Raw genomic sequence first — 24,499 nt, 5'->3', positions numbered from 1 at the left:
AATACCCACCCCCCAGTGTTCAGCCAATCAGCTCCCCATCTGGCCATTCCTTCCTGTAAAAGGTATTTAATCCCTGATCCACCCTGAATAAATACATTTGCATCTGCCATCAAAGAAAATGGTGTGGACAAGCAAGAACCATCTCCTTCATCAATGAATGCAATGGGACAAGCTTTTGTGCCTAAATCTCCCAGAGAAGGACTTCTCTCTTCTAGCCCCTCTGTACTCTGGGCCTTCACTTGAAACCAAACCAGATTCCACCACTGTCCCTTGCTCAGCCCTCTGCTTTCTGCTTTGAGTATAGCCTCCCTGACAAGAAACATGGACCCAAGGACCCCAGTCCCAACTCCCAATGGTTTGCCAGCTGTACCTGGGTACATGAGAGCCTGGGAAAGCATTCATCTCAGACTCCACTGTTTCTCACCCAGGAAAACATGGACTGGCCCCCTATTATGGACTATGTTCTGCCTCCCCTGGGCAGCTTGCTGGTGATGCTCGGGTACCTCAGCTGAGAGGCAGACAAGCAGTCTGGCATTACGTAATTACCTAAGCTCTAGCACATGGTGATCTGGTCCCTTTTCATAACCTTGTATGGTGGTCATAGTCATTACTACTATGTATAGTTGAGAGGGCAGTGAAGTAAGGCTGACTTGCGTACTGTCACAGAGCTAGAGAGGGGGAAAGAGGACTTGCCCAGGTAGTCAGGTGTCAGTGGCTATGCTCATGGAAAACACGGTGCACAATCTCTAGAGCGGGTGCTTCGGCTCCTACTTTCCAAACTGAGCTTTTATAGTGTGAGTCCTCTTAACGTGGGACACTACTCACCTCGGACTTTGAGACAAGTATTCCAGAATACAGATACAGATGAGACAAGGTGCCCCGGGTGTGCAACTCCTTTCCAATATCAAATTTTCTAATGAAGCTGCTACAATTGTGATGACATGTAAGCAGACACGGGGATGGAAATCACATAAATTCTAAATTTCTGGAGCAAACCAAAAGAAAGCTATGTCCTATCAATAGAGGGACCTTACATAAATGAATAGGAAAAAATTACTAAAAGTTCTCAAATGCATCCTTCTTCCTTAGTAGAACTTCTTTTAGATAATAGTTTTGTGTGCACCTTTTAAGGAATTTGTAAATTCTCATTACTAGGATAGTAATTATGAGCATTTGCATGGAAAGATGGAATAAAAGGGCTGAACTGCTATAAGCTAGAATGGAATCGTATAGGTTGAAGGTTAGTTTGGTTAATAAGAAGATTGTTGATAGAGAGAGAAGACATATAACTGTCATCTATTCCTCCAGCTGACTACTAGAATAACCAGGCAATGCTTTAAACTTCAAGTAATCATATACCATGTACAAGTAGGGATGTTACACACTTAACAAATACAGAGAAAGTTCCCACAGGACGGAAATTAATGAGAGGCTATCTAACTTTGAAAATACATCATTACAGTGGATTTCCTTTTACACATACAGACACAATTTAAAGTGCAACAATAGAAAGGCAGTGGATTCCACAGAGATCTGCAGGGCACAGTGTGTAGAAACCTGCTTCATGGGCAGTTGATGCTGACAAATAGTAATTTATCAGTAAAATGTAGAAAATAGTAACAGTAAGGAGGAAGTTTTAAAAAGCCACATAGTGACTTCCCTAAATATTACAGGAGCTGGATCAACCAGAATACTATAAGTATTGGAGGCAAAAACTCCAAAGTACCACTTTTATAGAAAAATCACTGAACCAGGTACAGGAGTGTAAGTCACAGTTTATGTCTCTCTACCCGAATTCACAAATCAACCCAAAAGACGGAAATGTAAGATGCAAATTGCAACCATGTATACTACTAAAAAAAATCCAAGGATAACCTTAATTGTCCTTCACAGAAAGAGGCCTTAAAAGTCAAGGACATCAAACAGCAAAGACACCCTAAAAAGCACAAGAAAGTTTTCAACAGAAAAAAACAAATGTCCAATGTGCTTTCATAATATTGCACAGTACTGAAGAGCACAGGCAGGATAAAATGAAATAAAAAAAAATGTATTTGGAAATTGCCCTTTCTAACTCTGTGAAGAATTTAGCTGGAATTTCTATGGGGATTGCATTGAACCTGTAGATTGCTTTTGGCAAGATAACCATTTTTACTATATTAGTTCTCCCAATCCATGGGCATGGGAGATCTTTCCATCTTCTGAGATCATCTTCGATTTCTTTCTTCAGAGACTTGAAGTTCTTATCATACAGATCTTTCACTTCCTTAGAGTCACACCAAGGTATCTAAAAAGTCTTTAATCTCTTTCTTTATTTCTTCCTTGACCAAGTTATCAGTGAGTAGAATGTTGTTCACCTTCCACCTGTATGTGGGTTTTCTATAATTTTTGTTGTTATTAAAGATCAGCCTTAGGCTGTGGTGATCTAATAGGGTGCATGGGATTATTTCAATATTTTTGTATCTGAGGCCTGTTTGGTGACTGATGATATGGTCAGTTTTGGAGAAGGTACCATGAGGTGTTGAGAAGAATGTATATCCCTTTGTTTTAGGATGAAATGTTCTATAGAAATCTGTTAAATCCATTTGTTTCATAACTTCTGTTAGTCTCACTGTGTCTCTGTTTAGTTTCTGTTTCCAGGATCTGTCCATTGATGAGACTGGGGTGTTGAAGCCTTCCAACACTCTAGTGACATGTAATGTGTGCTTTGAGTTTTTATCAAAGTTTCTTTAATGAATGTGGATGCCCTTGCATTTGGAGCATAGATGTTCATAAATAAGAGTTCATCTTGATAAATCTTACCTTTGATGAGTAAGAAGTGTCCCTCCTCATCTTTTTTGAGAACTTTAGGTTGAAAGTTGATTTTATTAGATATTAGAATGGCTATTCCAGCTTTTTTCTTGTGATCATTTGCTTGAAAATTTGTTTTCCAGCCTTTTAAAATAAGGTAGTATCTGTCTTTGTCCCTGAGGTGGGTTTCCTATATACAGCAAAAAGTTGGGTCCTATTTACATAACAAGTCTATTAGTCTGCTACATATGCAGCTAGAGACACAAGCTCTGGGGGTACTGGTTAATTCGTACTGTTGTTCCACCTATGGGGTTGCAGATCCCTTTAGCTCCTTGGGTACCTTCTCTAGCTGACTGTGAGCATCCACTTCTGTGTTTGCCAGGCATTGCCACAGCCTCATGAGAGACAGCTATATCAGGGTCCTTTCAGCAAAATCTTGCTGGCATATGCAATAGTGTCTGCGTTTGGTGGCTGATTATGGGATGGATCCCCAGGTGGGGCAGTCTTTGGATGGTTCATCCTTTTGTCTCAGCTCCTAACTTTGTCTCTGTAACTCTTTCCATGGGTATTTTTTTCCCAGTTCTAAGAAGGGGCGAAGTATCTACACTTTGGTCTTCCTTCTTGAGTTTCATGTATTTTGACAATTGTATCTTGGGTATTCTAAGTTTCTGAGCTAATATCCACTTATCAGTGAGTGCATATCATGTGAGTTCTTTTGTGATTGGGTTACCTCACTCAGGATGATACCCTCCAGGTCCATTCACTTGCCTCGGAATTTCATAAATCCATTGTTTTTAATAGCTGAGTAGTACTCCATTGTGTAAATGTACCACATTTTCTGTATCCATTCCTCTGTTAATGGACATCTGGGTTCTTTCCAGCTTCTGCTGGAAAAAGAGGCTGCTCTGAACATAGTAGAGCATGCGTCCTTATTACATGTTGGAATATCTTCTGGGTATATGCTCAAGAGTGGTATTGCTGGAGACTCTGGTAGAACTATGTCCAGTTTTCTAAGAAACTGCCAAACTTGTTTCCAGAGTGGTTGTACCAGCTTGGACTCCCACCAGCAATGGAGTAGTGTTCCTCTTTCTTTACATAAGCATTTATACATATATTTACACAATGGAGTACTACTCAGCTATTAAAAACAATGAATTTATGAAATTCTTAGACATGATATCTGGAGGATATCATCTTGAATGATGTAACCCAATCGAAAAAGAACACACATGATATGCACTGACTAATAAGTGGATATTAGCCCAGAAGCTCAGAATCCTTCTTAGAAGGAGGAAAAAATACCCATGGTGGGAGTTACAGAGATAAAGTTTGGAGCAGAGAATGAAGGAACGATCACTCAGAGACTGCCCCACTTGGAGATCCATCTCATAAACAACCACCAAACCCAGACACTATGGCAGATATTAACAAGAGCCTGCTGATAGGAGCCTGATACAGCTGTCTCCTGTGAGGTCTGCCAGTGCCTGGCAAATACAGAAGTGGATGTTCACAATCATCCATTGGACAGAGCACAAAGTCCCCAGTGAAGGAGCTAGAGAATATATCCAAGGAGCTGAAGGGGTCTGATGCCCCATAGGAGGAACATCAATATGAACTAACCAGTACCCCCAGAGCTCCTTGGAACTAAACCACCAATCAAAGAAAACACATGGTGGAACTTGTGATTCTAGCTGTATATATAGTAGAGGATGGCCTAGTCGGTCATCCATGGGAGGAGAAGCCCTTGGTCTTGTGAAGGTTCTATGCCCTAGTATAGGGTAATGCCAGGACTGGGAATGGGTGTGGGTGAGTTGGGGAGCAGGGGGAGGGGGAGTGGATATGGGATTTTCAGAGGGGAAACTAGGAAAGGGGATAATATTTGAGATGTAAATAAATAAAATATCTAATAAAAATAAATACAAAAAACACACAAAAAAGAAAAAAATGTAAATTTAATTACCTATAGGAGGGGCTCTTTATAGAAAATCTTGAGTATGGAATCCATAAACCTGTGTGTAAAAATAAAAGAGAACCACAAAAATGGAGGAAAAATAAAAGGAAATTAAAAAAATACTCAAATAGAACTTATCCAGTCAGAACAATGGAAGTCTCCCTCAGAAATGAACAGAATTGGAAGAAGAATGGGAAATTGTCTAGAAGAGTACAAGAGTTATGAGGGCTCACGAGAAGAGCTAATACTTCTAGAAAGGCATCATATGGAAAAGTTAATACTTAGAAAAGTTACTTAGCTGAACTACGGGGTTCTGAAGAAAAGACTCACAAATTCAGAATCCTGATTCTCAGTGAGTGAAGGAGGACTTCGATAATGCTTCAAAAATTGAATAAATAAATAAATAGGGAGAACTTAGGAGATAAACCACATCTATACTAGTGCATAGTTATTATGCCATTAATATAAGGCTACTATTAATGCAAATTAGACTGATACAAATTATATGCTAATTATAATGCAAACACTGAGAATATAATATTCATGTACAATAACTTATATTCAAAGAATACAATGTATATAAATAAATAAAGGTATTAAAATAAGAAACAAAAGTATATTTAACACATAAGAAGACACTAATGGAGAAAAAAATGGTATAAGACATGTAGAATCTGAATAACAAAAATGGATAAAATCTCTCTTTATCAATACTTATATTAAATATAAATGGATTAAATGTTCTACTTAAAGTAATGTTAATGATTTTTATATTACCTACTACATACTATGTATAAATAATTCACTGTATATTCAAAAAAAGCTAAATAAAAAAGTAGCATAAAAATATTCTGTGCAAATTTTAAACAAAAGAGAAGAAAGATGTCTATGTATATTTCAAAAAAAAAGTTACATGAAATCAAAAATTGTCACAAGGGATGGGAAAAATTGTATGATAAAAATCAGTTCATCAAGAGTGTATAACATGTGCATAATATTGCAATACCTAAGTGTATTAAGCAACTATGAACAAAACTGAAGAAATAAATAGCAATTTTAGGAAAGTAGAAATATTTGTCACCAAGCTCCCATAATATACAGATTATTTAGACAGAAAGTCAATTAATCAAAAACAGGCTAAAATAATATTATATACAAAATAGCCCAACAGAAAAAAAAATCATTCCAGTGACAATACAATCCACATTTTATCACCCCATGGGAGGCCTGCCCTTTTCTGAAGGGAAATGAAGGAAGAGTTGATGCGGCATGGAGGCTGAGAGAGGAGGAGGAAGATAAACTCTACTTAGGATGGAATATAGAGAGATGTTTTTAAAGTTATATAACTGTCTTATATCTCAGGAAATAACATGGTTTATATAATGAGTATTGCAACTTATTAAATATAAATATAAGTTATAAATGTGTATTGTATAAAGCTAACCTAAAATCCTGAAAGAGAATATAAATATGTTTTATATGATCACATGCAATTCATGTCTGTATAAATACTTCCTTTGACTAAGAACATAAAATAACTGAACTTTCATCACACACAAAAAAATTCTTAGGTATAAATTTAGCTAAAGATACAATAAATTCTGAAAACTAGAGAAGACAGTAAAAGCTTTATAAATAATAGAACTATATGAAAAATTATCCTGTGTTCATTGATTAAAATGATCAATATCATAAAATAACCATGCTAAAATATAAAATAATCAGTACTATTATAATAACCATACTAAAATACATTGATGGATACAACAGAGAGGCACTCAGAAATAACATATTCTGTGTCCCTAGGTCACATGATATGATATGAAAATTGAGCCAGGGTCACTCTACTTTGGCTTTAGAATAAATTAGTCTTACTTCCCTCTCTTTAATAAAATAACCCTACTGCCAAGAAATCTCTAAAACAAAAGCAACCCTATCAAAAGTCAAAAGCCATTTTTTCATAGAAATAGAAAAAAATGACCCAGGATATCCTGTTGATCAAGGGAAACTCCTGAATACCCAAACAATCTTGAAGAATGTAAACTCACAGGAGGGCATCGCATTTCCTCTAACAAAGTAACCCAGAAAAGTAGAGTAAACCTAAGGAGTGTAACACTGGAGAAAAACAAAAAAAAAAAACCAAATACAGACAGATGAATATAACTTTTCAATAGTTGGCATTGGGAAATTAAATATTCCACAGGCAAAGAAGAAAAACACTTCATATCATTTTCAAGTCTTAGCTCAAAACAAATAAAACTTCAACCATGAGATCTGAAAATATAAAACTTCCAAAAGAAACTGGGGAACGCTTTTTTGTGCTGGACTGGGCAATGATTTTATTTTATTTTTTATTTCGATGATCCCACAAATGAAGACAACAGTAAATAGATACACATAAAATTATAACAATCTAAAAATCTTTACCATAGAAAACAATCTACAGAAGAAATTAAAAAGCCTGTGTATTGATGAAAACCATGTGTATTCTGAAAACCATGGATCTGGTTATATGTTAAACTACATAAATAAATAAATAAATAAAACTACTCCACAGCAAAAAAGAAAGAAAGAAAGAAAGAAAGAAAGAAAGAAAGAAAGAAGAAAGAAAGAAAGAAAGAAAGAGAAAAATAAAAAGGAAAAGGAAAAGAAGAGAAAAGAAAAGAAGAGAAAAGAAAAGAAAAGAAAAAAGATAGCTGGATTATGCACAGACGAGAACCTTTGCATAGTGACACAGGTCTTTAATCCCAGCATTCATCAGGCTGAAACAAAAGATGGCAAATTTGAGGCCAATCTGACCTAAAAGGTAACACCTTATATCAAAATCAATAAAATGCGTGAGTGACCTTAATAGATGTTTTTTCCAAACATACATTGGCCATATGTATCTGAAAATTAAATATTCAATAGTATTCATTTTCAAATGAATAAGAATCAAAATCTACCTATTACAATGGCTATTTGTGTGTTGTTAATAAGAATATAAATTACTATAAAATATGGACGACTACAGAGATTCCCCATAAAAGACATCTAGAAATTCTATGTGATCTGATAGCACAACTTCTCAGCTTATGGCTAAAGGAAATGAAGTTACTATCTTGAGCAGAAATTGGCATTCCTATGTCTATTGCAACATCTTTCTCTATGGCCAAGATAGGAAATTGACCTAAAATATCCCCTATGGATGGATGGTTTAAGAGATTGTAAGGGATGAAAAACAGATAGTGATACAACTCACATGTTACTTGGCACGTTTTTGTCATGAAGGAGCCATGACATAAAAAAAAAAAAACAAAAACAAAAACAAAAAAACAACCAAAAAAAAAAAAAAAACAACTTGAAGCTGTCATGTCAAGTAAAAACAAACAAACAAAACCAGGTACAGAAAGACAAGTATTTCTTCTTGATCTCATGTGCAGAGCCTACAAGAGTCTACCTCATGAAAGCAGAGCGTGGACCGATCACTGGAAGGGACTGGGCGTCAATGAGAATAGATTTTCATTACAGTGTGATATGTTCAGGAGAGCTAATAAACATTGTGATGGCTATAGCTCATGACACCAGATTTTATACTTGAAATTGCTTGGATTTTAACGCATGTTCACACGGTAATCATGATAACTGACAAGTCTGGACATGCTGTTTAGCTTTGTTATAGCCATAGATCGTAGGGTCAATGGGAAGACTAGCCTTTCACCTTGGAAGTGCTGATAGGTTTACATTTATATAGTGTTTCTGTCAGATACGCTTCGGCTGGTAACCAGTTCTATGCAAAGGATTAATCCTTTCCAAATGAATGCTAAAACTGTTTATTTCAAATTTCTTTTCAGAAAAGGAAATACATTCATGTAGTTGGAATTTAAAAAAAAAAAAAGAAAAAGAAAAAAAGATGGTTCACCAAACACTCCCAATCTGTTGCCTCGCCACTGAGCCCATATCTGGTAGTAGTAAGTGATTCTATCTTAAACCATTAAGATACAAAGCCTGCAAATCTTCCTCTCCAAATTTGATAGCACAGCTTCCTTGTTGCCTCTGGCCTTGGTGACGGATCTTAGTTTGGGTAATCAAACCATTCTCATTAGGTAAGAGAGCCTTGCTGAAAGTCTCCACCTCCACATTCATAGTAGCCCTGTAGAGTTTGGCCTCGCCTTTCCCCAAAGCACTTTTGATATATATATATATATATATATATATATATATATATATTTTAAGCTATTGTCCCTATAAGGACAGGGATAGGTCTCCTGCCTGGTGTTGTATCTAAGTTTCTCTCAACAGCGCAGAGTCCATACTGCTCAACAAACAATGCTCGGAAGAGTAAATAAGCAAAAAGCTCACTTCAACCTAAACTTCAATCCAAATACAGAAACTCAGAAACTCAACGTAAAATCCATTATGCATCAAAAGAGGAAACACAAGATTGTAAAAGTTGTATGAAGGAAACAATCTTCAAAATCTTAGACCAGGAAAAGACTTGACATCATGAGCAGCTCAAGAAAGCACATATTCTACATTAAACCTCACCAAAATTAGCATCTTTGCTCTGCGATCCAGCTAAGAAGTTTAAAAGGCAGGCTACAGAGTGGAATAAAATGGTTGCAAATCATATACCAGGCAAAGAAGTACATTTAATATGTAAAAATATACACATAGAAAACACCCAAAGAACCCTCAAAAGTCAATGGCAGGATTGAAGCAGTCCAACTAGAAAGGAGTAAAATATAAAAGCTGATAATTTACTGACAAGGATGTGTAAGTAAATATGCATATTAAAAAAGTATTCATGGTTGCTCATTAGGAAAATGTAAATTTAATCCACAATGGGACATCACAATAAGACACATCAGAATGAAGAAATAAAAGGTGGAAATAACACCAAACACCAGTGGAGTTTCTTATAAAATTCAGAAGAAATAAAAGGTGGAAATAACACCAAACACCAGTGGCGTTTCTTATAAAATTCATCATTCAATTGCCACACAACCTGGCAACTGCACTTTTACATAACGATCACATGTAAATGAATGCTTATGTTCACGCAAAAACCTACAGAAATGTTCATAATAGCATTATTCATAGTTGCCAGGAACTGGAAGCAGCCCAGATGTCCTCCAGTGGGTAGAAGACTAAACAAACTGTACTACGCAGAAAGCACACATCAGTGAGAAGCAACGAACTATGCCGACACCAACAACCTGGAATAGTCTGTGAGGCATCGGGCTGACTGAGAGAGACACAGACAAGGGGCACAACTCTCTTCATGTAGCATATTTAATGGAAAATCTAAATAAAACCAGTGAATCATATCAGTACCAACACCTGATTGTAATACAATATTACAGCTTTGCTCAATGTTGCACTGGGGAGAACTAGACTGAGCCTAGGAGACCTCTTTCTGTTAGTTCTTACAACTGCATATGAATCTAAGTTATCTTGGTGAAAATATCAATTTCATAATGCAATCAGATAATATCACATTGAATCTTGAATCCTCATCAAGGAATTTGAACTCTTAAATAGGCAGTTTGGAACGAAAGGAACAGGTTGCAACGGAACACTCCGTAGATGCATGGATAGGAAAGACAACATGCTGAAGACAATACAGTGAACTATAACACGAAAGCAGGAGCCCAACAGCAGAGCCCAGGTGAGAGGCCATGCTGGAACCACTGTGCTACCCCGCCAAGTCCAGAAAGGACCCAGGCCTGCTCTCTCCTCAGCACCATCAGCTCTGATACACGTTACTCTGTACCTTTGTTCTTTCTTTCAGTAAGCTGAACAGCACTTAAGAAACTGACCATGATCAAGACATTTTCACAAGTAACTCTGTGACATCAAATTTATTCTTTCATTATAGAGTTTTAATATCTTTTTTCAAAAATGAAGGAAGTCATGCCCGAAATAATATTTTAATTAAATAAAAAAGAATTCACTCTTGATAAAACTTATAATTTTATAAATATAAGTGAAACTAAATAATTGACATGTGTGTGTGTGTGTGTGTGTGTGTATGTGTGTGGTGTGTGTGTGTGTGTGTGTGTGTGTGTGTGTGTGTGTGTTCACATGTCTACCCTGGCATGTAGAGGTCAGAAGACAACTTGAGGGATCTGGTTCTTTCCTTCCACATGTAAATGCCATGTACTGAATTTAGGTCATCAACCTTGGCTATTACCATCTTTACCAACTGTGCCATTTCCCGGGCCCAATTAACAAGTTTTTAAAAATTAATTTAAAGATTTTTGAAGATCTGAAAATATATTAGGCTTGTGACCTCCATTAATTTTAAAGGAATGTTGATAAAATTTTGATTAAATGAGTTTACTTTCTAATTTAAAGTATCTGAGGAAATTTAATTTGTTAATTTTAGTATTTCAGTTTATTACTTTTATAATTGATATTTAAATGTTCAGACAAATATAATTTAATTTATAAGTGTATGTGATTATGACTAAAAAAAAAATCACAGGATCAGAGCCCTTCTATAGAATATCCCCTTTGTCCACTTGCAGAGGCTAGGTATGTGTCTGGCTCTGCCTGGTGTCTCTCTCCACCATAAGGCAGCCTCAGTAAGACTACATCCTCTCTGAAGCCTTTCCTAGCTGATAGCAAAGAAGGAAAAGCATTCTTACCTTATGGGGTTGTCCATCCTAGACACTGTGAGGAAAGCGGCCAGGTTGGCTGTGTAGGAGGAACACACAATGAGGGTGAAGAGCCACCAGCTGCCCATCACGATGCGCATGGCCACAGAGTTCACCGAAGACTCACCACCTGCAGAATGCAGAGGGATTAACCTTACCTGCCTCTCACCCAGCAAGAGTTGGCCCTCCTTGGCCAAGGTCAAAGACTGCTACCATGTGTTCACAGGACATTATATTTCTAAGGAAATGTCCTTCAAACCACCAATATTGGGAAAGGCCGAAGGATGATAAAAGGCAAAATAAATAAATAAATAAATAAATAAAATAAAATTGGAATCTAGTGATGAGACATTGGCCATAATACCAAGAATATAGTCTTCTAGGAAGAAGATTCTATCTCATCATGGCAAGAACTTTCAGGGCTAGTGTCTAATATAAGATCTTTGACAATTTCAAATTCACGTAGAGTGTACATACTCTATAAAGAATTTCTTTTGTGATTGGGTTACCTCACTCAGGATGATATGCTCCAGATCCATCCACTTGCCTAGGAATTTCATAAATTCATTGTTTTTAATAGCTGAGTAGTACTCCACTGAAACAGAATACCCAAGATACAATTTGCAAAACACATGAATCTCAAGAAGAAGGAAGGCCAAAGTGTAGATACTGTGTTCCTTCTTAGAATGGGGAACAAAATATCCATGGAAGGAGTTACAGAGACAAAGTTCAGAGTAGAGATGGAAGGAAGGACTGCCCCACCTGTGGATCCATCCTATAAACAACCACCAAACCCAGACACTATTGCATATGCCAGCAATATGGTTTGCTGACAAGACTCTGATATAGCTGTCTCTTGTAAGGCTATGCCAGGTCTTGGCAAATACAGAAGTGGATGCTCACAGTCATCTATTGGATGGAACACAGGGCCCCCAATGAAGGAGCTAGAGAAAGTACCCAAGGAGCTAAAGGGGTCTGCAACCCTATAGGAGGAACAACAATATGAACTAACAGTACCCCCAGAGCTTGTGTCTCTAGTTGCACTGTGTCTTGTAGGCACTGAAGTCCTAGTCAGCCATCAATGGGAGGAGAGGCCCTTGGTCTTGCGAAGATTATATGCCCCAGTACAGGGGAATGCCAGGACCAGGAAGTGGGAGCGAGTGGGTTGGGGAGCAGGGTGGGGGCAGGGTATAGGGGACTTTCAGGATAGCATTTGAAATGTAAATGAAGAAAATATCTAATAAAAAATCTATTCAAAATTTTAAAAAAAATTCCTCCTACCTGGAGGCTTTCCTGCTTTCTTTAAACTCAGACAAATAAGATTCCCCATATCACTTTTATTAATAGACCTCACTGGATGATCTCACACACAACCAGGACTTACAGAAAGCAGTGCAGGTAGCGTTCACTGGAAAGCTGTTCCTTTATGGCCTGTATTGCTCTTTGGACCCTTAGGTGGCAGTTGAAGAAAGGTCCTCCCTATTCTCTTTCTATAACCTTGAAAAGCTTTTGCTATGATGCACGCAGGGTGGAAATCCTCATGAAGAAATTTGCAATATGTGATGTCTGGTCAAAGTGCACAATCCTGAAACTCACCACTGGATAGAAGTGCTATCAGGCCCCTGGAAGGCAGAAGGCTGTATATTTCAACAGCTGCTTACGGATGGCTACGCTGTGTTGATGCTTGTTCTGAGTTCCATTTGACAACCTCATGTACATAGCCATCACTCTAACGTGGGAGGGGAAGAAAAGGCACTCAAGTCCCAAGTTAATTTTATCTAAAATGGAGAATCAGGATTGGAAGTTGAGTTTTTGCAGTTTTATTTAATCTCTACTTGGTATTGCTTAGAAAAACAGAGTGCAGCACTGTCCTGAGATCAAATAAAATTACATTTAAAATGACTTTTGTGGTATGCATCTGAGAATCTTGCCGAAGAATAACCTTTTCTGTCCCCCCCCAGGTCTAGTCAGACAACAGAAAACTGGGAATGTACCTTGCTGGACAAAGGCTCCATAGACAATCCAAATGGCACTGTGCAGGGTGGCAGAAGCCGAGGGTCGTGGCTGGGTGGCACTCTGAGATCTTACAGCCTGTATCCGATTCAACACGAATATGAGCACGCCCACCACAGGAATGGCTGCGGCAATGCAGGCCCACACCGCAAAGTCAAAGGGGGCGAAAAGGGAAAAGATGCTGATCTTCTCCTCAGGCTTCTTGATGAGGATCCCCACTGAGTAGTCCATGTAGCGCTTGCTGAAGTCCACAACGCTCTCTCTCTCTGGGGTGATGGTAATAGCAGAGATGGCCAAGTCTGCTCTCTGAAAGACAAAGAAGTTTATGAGCGGTGACCTTGAGTTCTTTGCTGATTTCTACCCTAGGTCAAGGTCCCACCATCTACCCATTTTAAAGATCTGTTCAGAGGCAATGGGTTTGAGAACTAACCTGTGAGAACAAAAGCAAAACCCAACACCATGTTGCCTACTACTCACACTTCATCTTATAGATGTCTCTCCCTGGACCTAGAACTGACTTCTATTCTTAACCCGTGGGTCACAACCCTTTTGGGAATTTGAATATCCGATATCCTGAAAATCAGATATTTACATTACTATTCATAACTAGCAAAATTACAGTTATGAAGTAGCAACAAAATGGTTGGGGGGTCACCACAACATGAGGAATTGTATTAAAGGGTCACAGTATTAGGAAGGTTGAGAACCACTGTCCAAGACATCAAAATTCAATGAAGTACTTTCACTTTTTATGAATTACACTTGTTCATTTTCTTATCAGCCTACCTGGCATATTCCGACTCCTGTTGCTTCTGCCTGTATTCCAGGCAAAATGTCATAGTACTGATACTTGCCACCAAGTAGAAGTGCAATTCAAAAGGGCACGTGGCCTTCTACTTCCTACCAAGGACACCTTCTTCCTTCGAGGTTAACCTGCATCCTCCCTGCCTGACAAGGGCACAGATATATACTATTTCTCCAGCAAGCCTCTTCAACTTTCAGTATTCGTATCAATTGGTTTTACTTCTAAAATACTCCAGAAGTTAAATGACTGTACCTCTATACTCAATCTCAAAATTATATTTATCTTTGTTGATTTTTGAACAGTATTTATTGATTTATTATTTGTGTGTATGTATATCTGGAGAGACAGACAGACTAAGAAAAGGAGACCGAGAAGTGTACTTGCAGGTACTTGTGTAGAGGTTGGAGGACGACTTTATATATGGTTCACTCCTTCTGCCTTTATATGGGGTCTAGAAGTTAAATGTTGCCCTTCAGTCTTGAACAGCAAGCATCCTTACTTTCTGCATGATCTTGCTGCCTTTCCTGTTTTATGTACATACTTTAAGCCAAAGTAATATCCTCAAAGAATAGAGGAGTCATATATTACTCTTAACCAAGAAATGTTGGCTCATTCTTCCTATAGTTAGGAAGAGTCTCTCTGGATATGCCATGTTCTAACCTAAAAATCATCTTCCAAGACTGAATTAAAACGAACTGTTTGCTAAAGGTCACAAGTTCCATGCTTCGGTCAGTGACTGAGCAGTGCATAGTGGGACCTGTAATCCCCCTTTGAACACAGAGGTGCTGAAAGGTATATTCACTATCCTGACCTTGCCTCAAGGAACCTACAGAAATAGGTATGTTTTAGAATAACCAATTAAAACTGCATATCTTAACTATAAGTTCAAGTAGGGAAAGTGTACTTAGAACGAACTTATAAGATTTAATATGTGAACTTGAAGACAGAGATATATCAAGGTCCTAAGTTGAATTCTAACAACCTAAAGTAACATGGGAAATCGTTGCAGGTACCTATGCCAGAGCCTGTTGGCTTCTTATGTTCCTTCTCAGAACCAAAGATCAAGAAACCTCTTTTAAGGTTGTGGGAGTTTGCACAATACTTAACATCTGAGAACCAGAGCCCCTGAGAGACTCAGCAGGTAAAGGATCCGGCTACCAAGCCTGACAACCTGAGCTTGGTCCTTAGGACCCATATGGTAGAAGAAAAGAACTGACTCCTCAAGCTGTCCTCTGGCCTCCTTGTGAACTCAGTGATGTATGTATAAATGCATAATACACACACACACACACACACACACACACACGCACAGAGTAATAAAGAATAATATTCATAAAGTATTTAAAGAACTATAAAAGAGATTAAATTGGAGCATGGGAGGTTAATAGCATAGGATGGATGGGGAACTTATTTATGGAGCAAGATCCAGAGGAGGCACACTGAAATCAACTTAAAATACAATTTCAGGGGGCTTCCTGTGACTAGAAGACATAGTCCCTCACTAATAATGGAAGCCCTGTACTTACAAGCCTGTGTTTTATAGGAAGTAGAATTTTTACCTAAAAGTTTCAACTCATTTCCAAAATATATAAGGATAACTTGTTTTTCCTCTGAGAAAGAACAAAAGTTACTAGGTATCTTGAGAACAAAAAGGAAATGTGTGAAACCTCTCTGAGGGATGTAGCTATGGCACCTGATAAAGGAGAAATGGGGAGACAGTTGAAGATAGAAAGCATATACACCCATATATTAATCTGTACAGACCTCTAGATTTTGTGTGGAAACTTGAATGTACACGTCAAGGGTAGATAATAAAAATGATTCAAGATGGGAGGCAGAGGCAGGCAGATTTCTGAGTTCCAGGCCAGCCTGGTCTATAGAGTGAGTTCCAGGACAGCCAGGGCTACACAGAGAAACCCTGTCTCGAAAAGCAAACAAACAAACAAACAAACAAACAAAAAAGATTTGAATTTAACAAAAAAAATCAAGAACACAGGAAATAATATGGAATGAAGTGCATGAGGATTTTTATGGATGACCACAAAGGGTGCACTGGGTAGGGAACCTACAGTGTCAGAGGGGTGCAGAAATATACAAGAGTAATAAATCTCACATATGTATGTCAAGTGGAGGGCATCACACCAGGTACCACACATGATGTATGTCCATGTATACATAATGTTCCACATTGCAGCAATATGGAGGAGAGTTTCTCAAACTGAGTCATGTCCCCCACAGGGGTCATACATCATATACCCTGCATATCAGATATCCACATTAGGGTTTATAACAGTATCAAACTTATGAAGTGGCAACAAAATCGTTTCATGGTTTGGGGTCACCACAACTTGAGGTGCTGTATTAAAGGGTTGCAGCGTTAGGAAGGTCGAAAGCCACTGCTACAGAAGAAACAAGAAGACTATGGGATAGGAGTAAGAACAAAATCAACTATAACTGATATGAATGACCGCAGTGGGACAATGGAAGTGCTTAGAGAATAGATTACAGTAGTGCTTGTACAATCTCTGCATATTTTCTAAATATCATTGAAACTAAGATTTAAACTGGAGATTTTTTTATAGTATCAAAATTCTAGTACAATAAAGTTTCTTTTACAATAAAAGATTAATGAAACTGGCAAAGTAATAGGCCTAGTAGATACTACACATGCTTAAAAAGTAAGATTCTGTGTTCATGAGAGAAAGACACAACACACACACACACACACACACACACACACACACACACCTAAATAATCAGAAGCACAACAAGTTGTAGTCATGAAGTAGCAGAGAGGGTGTCCTGCAAGATGCTAATATGATACGGGGGGATATTTACACTAAAATTGACTAGATGTCAGTGTGACAAGGGACTGTGAGTCCAGGTTTGTCCACAGCCACGTCAGGAATTTTCAAGGTCAGTGAAAGCAGTAATATCAGAGATGGGGGTCACGATTGTAATAGAAGCCATGAAGTTAACAGGAATAAGAGTAGGAGAGGATGAATCACCTTCATGCTGTAAGTTCCAATGAGGAATTAGTCTGCAGGTAGGAGGGAAGCTTACAATGTGAAATTGTTATTTGAAAGTCTGGGGATGCCACTCATCAGCACACAAGGCCATGACCACTCACATTTACACGCCCACATTTGCACGGGCACACACTGCACGTGTAGTCTGTGAGACATTGAAGAACAAGCACTCAGTAGAACTTCTTGGGAGGCAGATGGGCTTCCCACTTCAGGCCAAGTACAGAAGTGGTTAATGGAAGAGTTAATTACGGACAAGGTTTATTATAGTGGGTACGCTCCAACGGGATGAATAATGTACAAAACGGGAAAAGTTGAGGGCGTCAGGGTATGAGAAAATAAAAGAGCAGAAACAGACACAGACTGCGAGAGGGAGAGGAAAGGGATGTTTCCGTGTAATCTCAAGTACTCAAACATATAATGAGCCAAATTCAGGTATCTCTTAGAGACATATTGGAATGTCGCTCTTTGTGGCCCTGATCCTGAAACTTACCTTGCTAATGAGCTCCCCGATCATCCCATTCCAGGAGGTGTTATGGAGCTGGTGACCATACCTGCCATCAGGGGCCTGGTATATCTCATATTTGAATCCTAGAGCCTTAGCCAGTGCATCCAGCACATCTATGGAGAACCCTTTGTAACGCTTGGGTTGTCCAAGGATATTCTCAGCTACCATCACAAAAGGCTCTTCCTGCAGAAAACAGAATAAACATTCTTCAACCCAACAGGTTTACTGACATATATTCCCAGGATATTGGTACGGAGACCAATATAATGAACTATAACATTAGAATGTTAGCATTAGGGCTGGGGGCATAGCTCAGTGGAAAAGCAAATGTTTAGCATATGCAAGACCCTAGGTTCCATCCCCAGCATGGACAATAATAATACCAACAATAACAACAGTAGTGAAATGTTGGTACTTACTCAATTTCTACCCCAAGGCTGAACTCCTCTGCCATTTCCTAAAAGCAGTTTATGGACAGTCAAGGTACAGTGCACAGGAACCATGCTCCAGTCAGCACAGGGCACTGGGGATTTAATTGTCCCAGGTATATCTTCCTAGCCTCTATCCTAACCCTCAGAACCCACAATAAAATGGCATATATTCTTTCCTTCTTCCATAGAATTCATACTGACATAGGATTCTATAATTAGTATATGCCATTATTCTAGGGGAGCCACAGAAAAATTGTAACACTTTTTATGTAGAATAATGTGTGGTCATAAATCTATGTGGTATTAGATAGAAAGAAGACACCATTCCATCGATCGGGTTATACTAGAAAATAAAAGCCCATAAGCAGGTCAAAATTACACCATAAGTCAAAGCATAGGAAAGAATTAAAGCCCCAGATCATGAATCCAATACCATGTTGAGTTCACACCTACAGACTATATGCTATGTCCTGGGAAGTAGGTGAGCATCTATAAAACATATCAGTCATCCATCCCCACCATTTCTTCTTGTGTGAAACTGAACATGAATGTCTGAGGGCAAAGAGCCCCAAGGAATGCATCTAATGGAGTTACTTTGGTTAAAAGAAACAGAATGTATGGCTCATTCATGGTATGTACATAGGGAATGCAGAAATGCTGCAGGAGACAGTTTGTGAGTTTCTTAGTGGGAAGGAAAGAGTTGAGTTATGTCTAGCCTACCCAAGAATGAGAAAAAAATTAAGTTTTTCTATAAGAAAACAGTAAATCAAAAGGGAATATGAATCTGACAATTGTACAAATCTATGACTCTAGGAAATCTATGTAGAAAAAGTATAACTAATGAACATTTATTTATTGCAAATTTATTATCACTTTTCCCCTCAACAGTGTTGGGTACTAGGAAAATGTCTTCCCTGAGCATCTTTTTGGAGAGCCTGGCTACCCACACTGTTCTCCCAAGGAGTAGCAGGAGGTCAAGACCCAGGTCACATTTCTAAAAATTCTTGGGAGCCCAGCAGCAGGCAACATGAGTGGTCCTTCTACAGCATACCCTGAAAATCCCAGAAGCCCTTCGGGAGACTCTTCCATCTTATTGTCCATTATGCTATCCATATCATTATTTGAATGACAGGACTCCTGGGAACTCAGATGGCTTCTCAAGACCCCCTTCTCCACCCTGCAATAACCGGAGAGAACTTAATATCCCCTCCTCAACCCTGCATTAACTATAGAGCAGCCTCTGACTCAAAGACCTGGAGAACAAAGTCCCCAGGATGTCCCCATGATCCTACCAAGACAGTCACCACTTTGAGAGTCAGTCCTTGGAGGCGGCTGCCCATGGGCCTCTCCTGTAGACTGCCATTCAAGCCCTTCTCCGAGTCCCAGGTGGCCAGCTGTGAAGGAAAAACAGAAGAGTAAGGGATTGAAGACAAGGGATGGAAGCCTCGTAAACACCTCAGGGGCTCTTCCCAAACTGAAATCTTAAATCAGATAGGTAGACAGCAACAGCTGGACTTCTTAGAGACTCAGAGGCATCTCAGTACCATAAAGAGGAAAGAGATACATCAAACAACGAGTTTCTCTTTTCCCATCATCTCATCTGAATCCCGAGAGTTCCAAAATTAAAATAAAATAAAGTCAATTGGTAGGATTTGGCCTCTGGAGTGTTTATATCTAATTTTATTCTGTCCTCCATAAAAATGATGTCATGGTGTTCCCCACAGTGTGTCCTTTTCCCTAACTGTGCCTTTAACTTTCCATCTGATGGTATCGCAATGGGTTAAATTGAGAATAATATTCAATTAACAAAAGTACAAGTATATAGCCTGCCAAGCATCCTGGGGCCTATGATACCCAAGGCTAAATTCTCTCTGCCTATTTTTGTTATAGTGCAAGCTCTATAACTTTTAATGATATGTAGGTAGAAGCTTGGTATCTGCCAGTATCTTTATGAGGCCTTGGGCTATATCTAGTTATTGTATCTCTGATGCATATTCTAAGAACATGAAGAAGACTCTGGCTTTGGAACAATTGAGATGACAAATGTGTTCGAGAGTCACTGTTCCTTGAACAGTGACTACAAGGTTCCAGATATAATGACCAGACCCCTGTGTTGTCAATAATTCCCAACTATTAATTAAAGAAATAAAATATATATGACAATAGACTCTTCTTAAACCAACTAAATAAAAACCTCAAGGTCTGGTTATGGGAAATATTAATGCATCCTGACCTACTAGTATAGCTCCATATTGGACTCTTTTTGGAGGACTTTTTGAACACATGTTACTCCATCTATGGAGATTCTGATTTAATTAGCTGCTAGTGGACAATATATGGATATGTTAGTTCTTCTGGTGATTCTATCATTCAGTCAGGATTGTGAACCACTGCTATTAGTTAAACGGGTAGTTCTCAAACTACAGATATGTGCAAGTCACATGGCTTTTCTATGAACTTTCTGATGAGATTATTCATGTCTAACAAACTCCCAGGTACTGTTGCTGCTGTTGCTCCATTGACCACCATTTATATAGCAAGAAATTAATGGATCAAACAGCTCTATGCAGTGCACACTCTTCATTAGGGAAGAAACACAAGATACCTATTTAACTCCAAATTTATTCCTCTGGACATGTACCATGGGGCTCTCAAACAGCTGTTAAAGCTGTACTTAGGATACATCTACTTGCCCAGCACTCCCTGGATGTCTGATACTCAACCGGAAGAAGCCACTATCCTAGAAGTTGAGAAAACATTACACACGAGGGATATTATAACTCTGAGACCTAAAACAAAACCATCAGAATGAGATTATACAATCCCATATCCAGCCTAAAAGCAGCCTGGCATTTCTTATTGTCACTTTGGATCCAATATCTACTAATATATACTCTATCTTAAATAACAGGATGTTTGCCAGTAGAGACAAAATAATTTAATACAAAGCATGGTCACATAGTCTAAAGAGCCCACACCACTGCTAACTAATTTGTAGCACACTAGACTTTAGAGTAAATTGATATTCCCAAGAATTCTAATCAAATACATCAAAGATATTAATGGTATCATTCTCTGAGAACTGAAACAAGAAAAAACAATGTGGCTATTCCCCACTGTGGTTCCAAGAAATAGTACCCAGACTGAATATGAAGCTGATTAAAAATTAAGGCCAAAGATAACATGGCTTAGCAGTAACAACACCTGCTGCTCTTGTAGAAGTCCCAGGTTTAGTTCCAAGAACCCTCAAGACTGCTTATAACTGCCTATAAATCCAGTTCCAGGAGATCCAGTGTCCTCCCCAGGCCTCACAACTATTGAATGTATGTGGTACTCTTACACACATGTAGACAAAACACTTGTATACATCAAATAAAAGTAAATACAATCTTTAAAATAAAACAAAATGTTTATCAGAGACAAAAGGAAACACCCTGTCAAGGGTTTGGTTCCCTGATCCCTTTGTATGATACAGAATGAATCTAAGGGCCAGGAATAGATTGCATTTTGACCATCTGCATCTGTAGCCCATAACCGTTTAGTTGACACTGAAACCGCTGATTCCTGATTTGTGGTCCATACTTCTGGGTATGGGTAGTGTTTTGAGGTGTCCTTTACCATCGGAATGGTAAAGGCATTCATCATTAGGATGAAGGCAATCCTGACATAACAATATGTCAACTAGATATTCTATTCCATGTAATGATTGGATTTCTTGCAGCTGCTGCCAAGCATCCTTGGCACAGGGAAGGGGAAATTTTAACACTTTGATACCCTGTTTTGAATGAGCACCTAGTCTAGCACTTTACCTAGCCTTCATCATCCAGGCTGTGTTTATATTAGGACTATACTTGGGCACAAGAATTGACATTAAAAGCAAAAAGGAACATGAAATAAAACCCTTTCCTGCTTAGGTTTTAGCTTACTAGCAACATGGGCTCTACCTTTCGATACCTCTCCAAGTATGCTTTGTTTCTACCAACTACTAAGCTCCAGGCAGCACCACTCTGCCTAAGGCCATTGCAACAGTGTCCTTGTTAGTCTCAGTATCATCATCCTCTGTGGGTTGGGATATACCTTTCAAATAAGTTACGCAGGCCTGGAGAGATGCCTTAGTAGTCAAGAACACTTATTGCTCTTGCAAGAACCCAGGATTTTCAGCACCCGCATGGTAGTCACAGCCATCCTCAACCCCAGTTTCAGCAGATCCCATTTCCTTTCCCACCTTTCATGGACACCAAGCATGCATATGGTGCATAGACATACGTATCGGCAAAACCTTTACATGCATAAAATACATCTTCAAATTTTTCAAAACAAAGTATGTCAATTATCATTTTTTTAATAAATCCTCATTTCCTCCAGAGTAGCTCCAAGTATTCCTGGAGGACCCAAAAGAACAGCTTTCCCAACCACAAGGCTACTCTGACTTTCATCCCCATCAGTTTAGATAGCCACGTATATGCCAATCCCAGGAATCCTACTTTTTCCCATGCTCATCATGTACCTCTGAAACCTTATGTTCAATTCACTGGGCCCGGGATGTCATTTGTCTTCTTCTGGGTCTGAAAAACTATGTCTCATTTTTTAAAAAATGCTTTCACTTTAGAATAGTTTTAGAACAACAGAAAAGTGGTAGAGGTCTCACTAATCACTCTCGGCTCCCATCTTCTGCTGATGTTAAGATATAAACATATCTTGCATTATTATCATACATTGGTACGTTATATTTACCACAGCTAATTATTGTTTCTCATGGCCTCCAGGATTTATGCAAAGTTGCACTAGACAGAGCCTTATACTCAGGACCTGATTTCCTGCTCTACTCTCTGGGACCCTACATTGCAGGTGGCCTTGCTCATCTCCATCATTTGGTCCAAACTTGCCTCCAACAGCACTGTGATTGCCTCTCCATAACAGTCTGCTGTAACTGGCAAAGATTTGGAGACGGTGGGAGCTTGCAGGTGTGAGTATCAGGTTTTATGAATGAGCCTTGTATTATAGCTGGTCTCACATTTATGTAGATGACCTCAGAGCATTTGAGACACAAAAGGTTGCCAATAAATATTTGTTGAATATATTCACTCAGGGTCCATTTTCTTATTTGTAAAATAGAATATATCTGTATTTCTTGCCTGCCAAGTTGAGTCTGGTAAAAAAATAAAATAATTTTGAAATAACCTATCATAAAATAGCTTAATTAAGAATCACAAATAGGGTACAAACCATTTGTACTATATAACCTAAATTATATGTAAAGAAAAAGTGTCGATAAAAATGGAACAAAGTATGTTAAAACATGTATATGCATTGCATATAGGCAGAGTCATAGCAAGCAGCCATTATTACCTGCTTATTGCTCATCTCCTTTAATAGTATCTCCACTACTTTAACAGGAAGGAAATGGAGTTTTACATAAACAATAAGTAGCATAATGATTATACAAATTTCAATCAATGCTTTTTTATGGCTGAAAACTGAAAGCCAGAAGTGTATCTAGAGTCTTATCTGTCATTAAGTTAAGGCTCTTCTAAAACAAATGACCAAATAAGTCCATATTCTGTCTGCAAAAATACTAAAATACTATGGGTCAGGGTCCCTCATCTCTCAGAGAAAGCATATTGACCACCAAATTATGCCCTAAGGCTCCAAGCAAGTGGTGGATCTTGGTGGGTCTGATGACAGAGAAATACCTACAGGTGAAGCCCAGACTCATGAAAGCAGGATGACATCAAACATTTTTGCTAATATTCAGTCAAATCTAATGGAAGAACATTTAAATCGATCTGGACATCATAAGAAAAGGAAAATATAAAGGCTTCTAAGCCTGTTATCATCCTTATCTTTGGTTCTGAAATTGCTTAGGACTTAAAGGGGTTTTGTTTTGTTTTGTTTTCTTTCTTTTTTTTTTTTTTTTTTTTTTCCATTTTTTATTAGGTATTTCGCTCATTTACATTTGCAATGCTATACCAAAAGTCCCCCATAGCCACCCACCCCCTCTCCCCTACCCACCCACTCCCCTTTTATGGCCCTGGCGTTCCCCTGTACTGGGGCATATAAAGTTTGCGTGTCCAATGGGCCTCTCTTTCCAGTGATGGCCGACTAGGCCATCTTTTGATGCATATGCAGCTAGAGTCAAGAGCTCCGGGGTACTGGTTAGTTCATAATGTTGTTCCACCTATAGGGTTGCAGATCCCTTTAGCTTCTTTGGTACTTTCTCTAGCTCCTTCATTGGGGGCCATGTGATCCATCCAATAGCCGACTGTGAGCATCCACTTCTATGTTTGCTAGGCCCAGGCATACTCTGACAAGAGACAGCTATATCAGGGTCCTTTCA

General features: G+C 38.6%; 1 protein-coding gene across 5 annotated transcripts in view; it reads right to left on the bottom strand.

Moving 5' to 3' along the window:
• Positions 1-24,499, bottom strand: part of Grid1 (glutamate receptor, ionotropic, delta 1) — a 763,385-nt gene that overhangs the window by 119,618 nt on the left and 619,268 nt on the right. For all 5 annotated transcript variants that reach the window (XM_011244962.3, XM_006518565.3, NM_008166.2 and 2 more), the window contains 4 exons: positions 19,455-19,556; positions 17,717-17,914; positions 13,374-13,698; positions 11,371-11,509 (listed from right to left, as the gene is read on the bottom strand). In XM_011244962.3, the coding sequence (XP_011243264.1) occupies positions 11,371-11,509; positions 13,374-13,698; positions 17,717-17,914; positions 19,455-19,556 (764 nt within the window). The remainder of the gene's footprint in view (positions 1-11,370; positions 11,510-13,373; positions 13,699-17,716; positions 17,915-19,454; positions 19,557-24,499) is intronic.

This window comes from Mus musculus, chromosome 14, assembly GCF_000001635.26.
Source record: "Mus musculus strain C57BL/6J chromosome 14, GRCm38.p6 C57BL/6J".
NCBI classification, from domain to species: domain Eukaryota; kingdom Metazoa; phylum Chordata; class Mammalia; order Rodentia; family Muridae; genus Mus; species Mus musculus.
The sequence above is the reverse complement of the archived record's forward strand: the minus strand, read 5'-3'. Positions and strand labels throughout refer to the sequence as shown.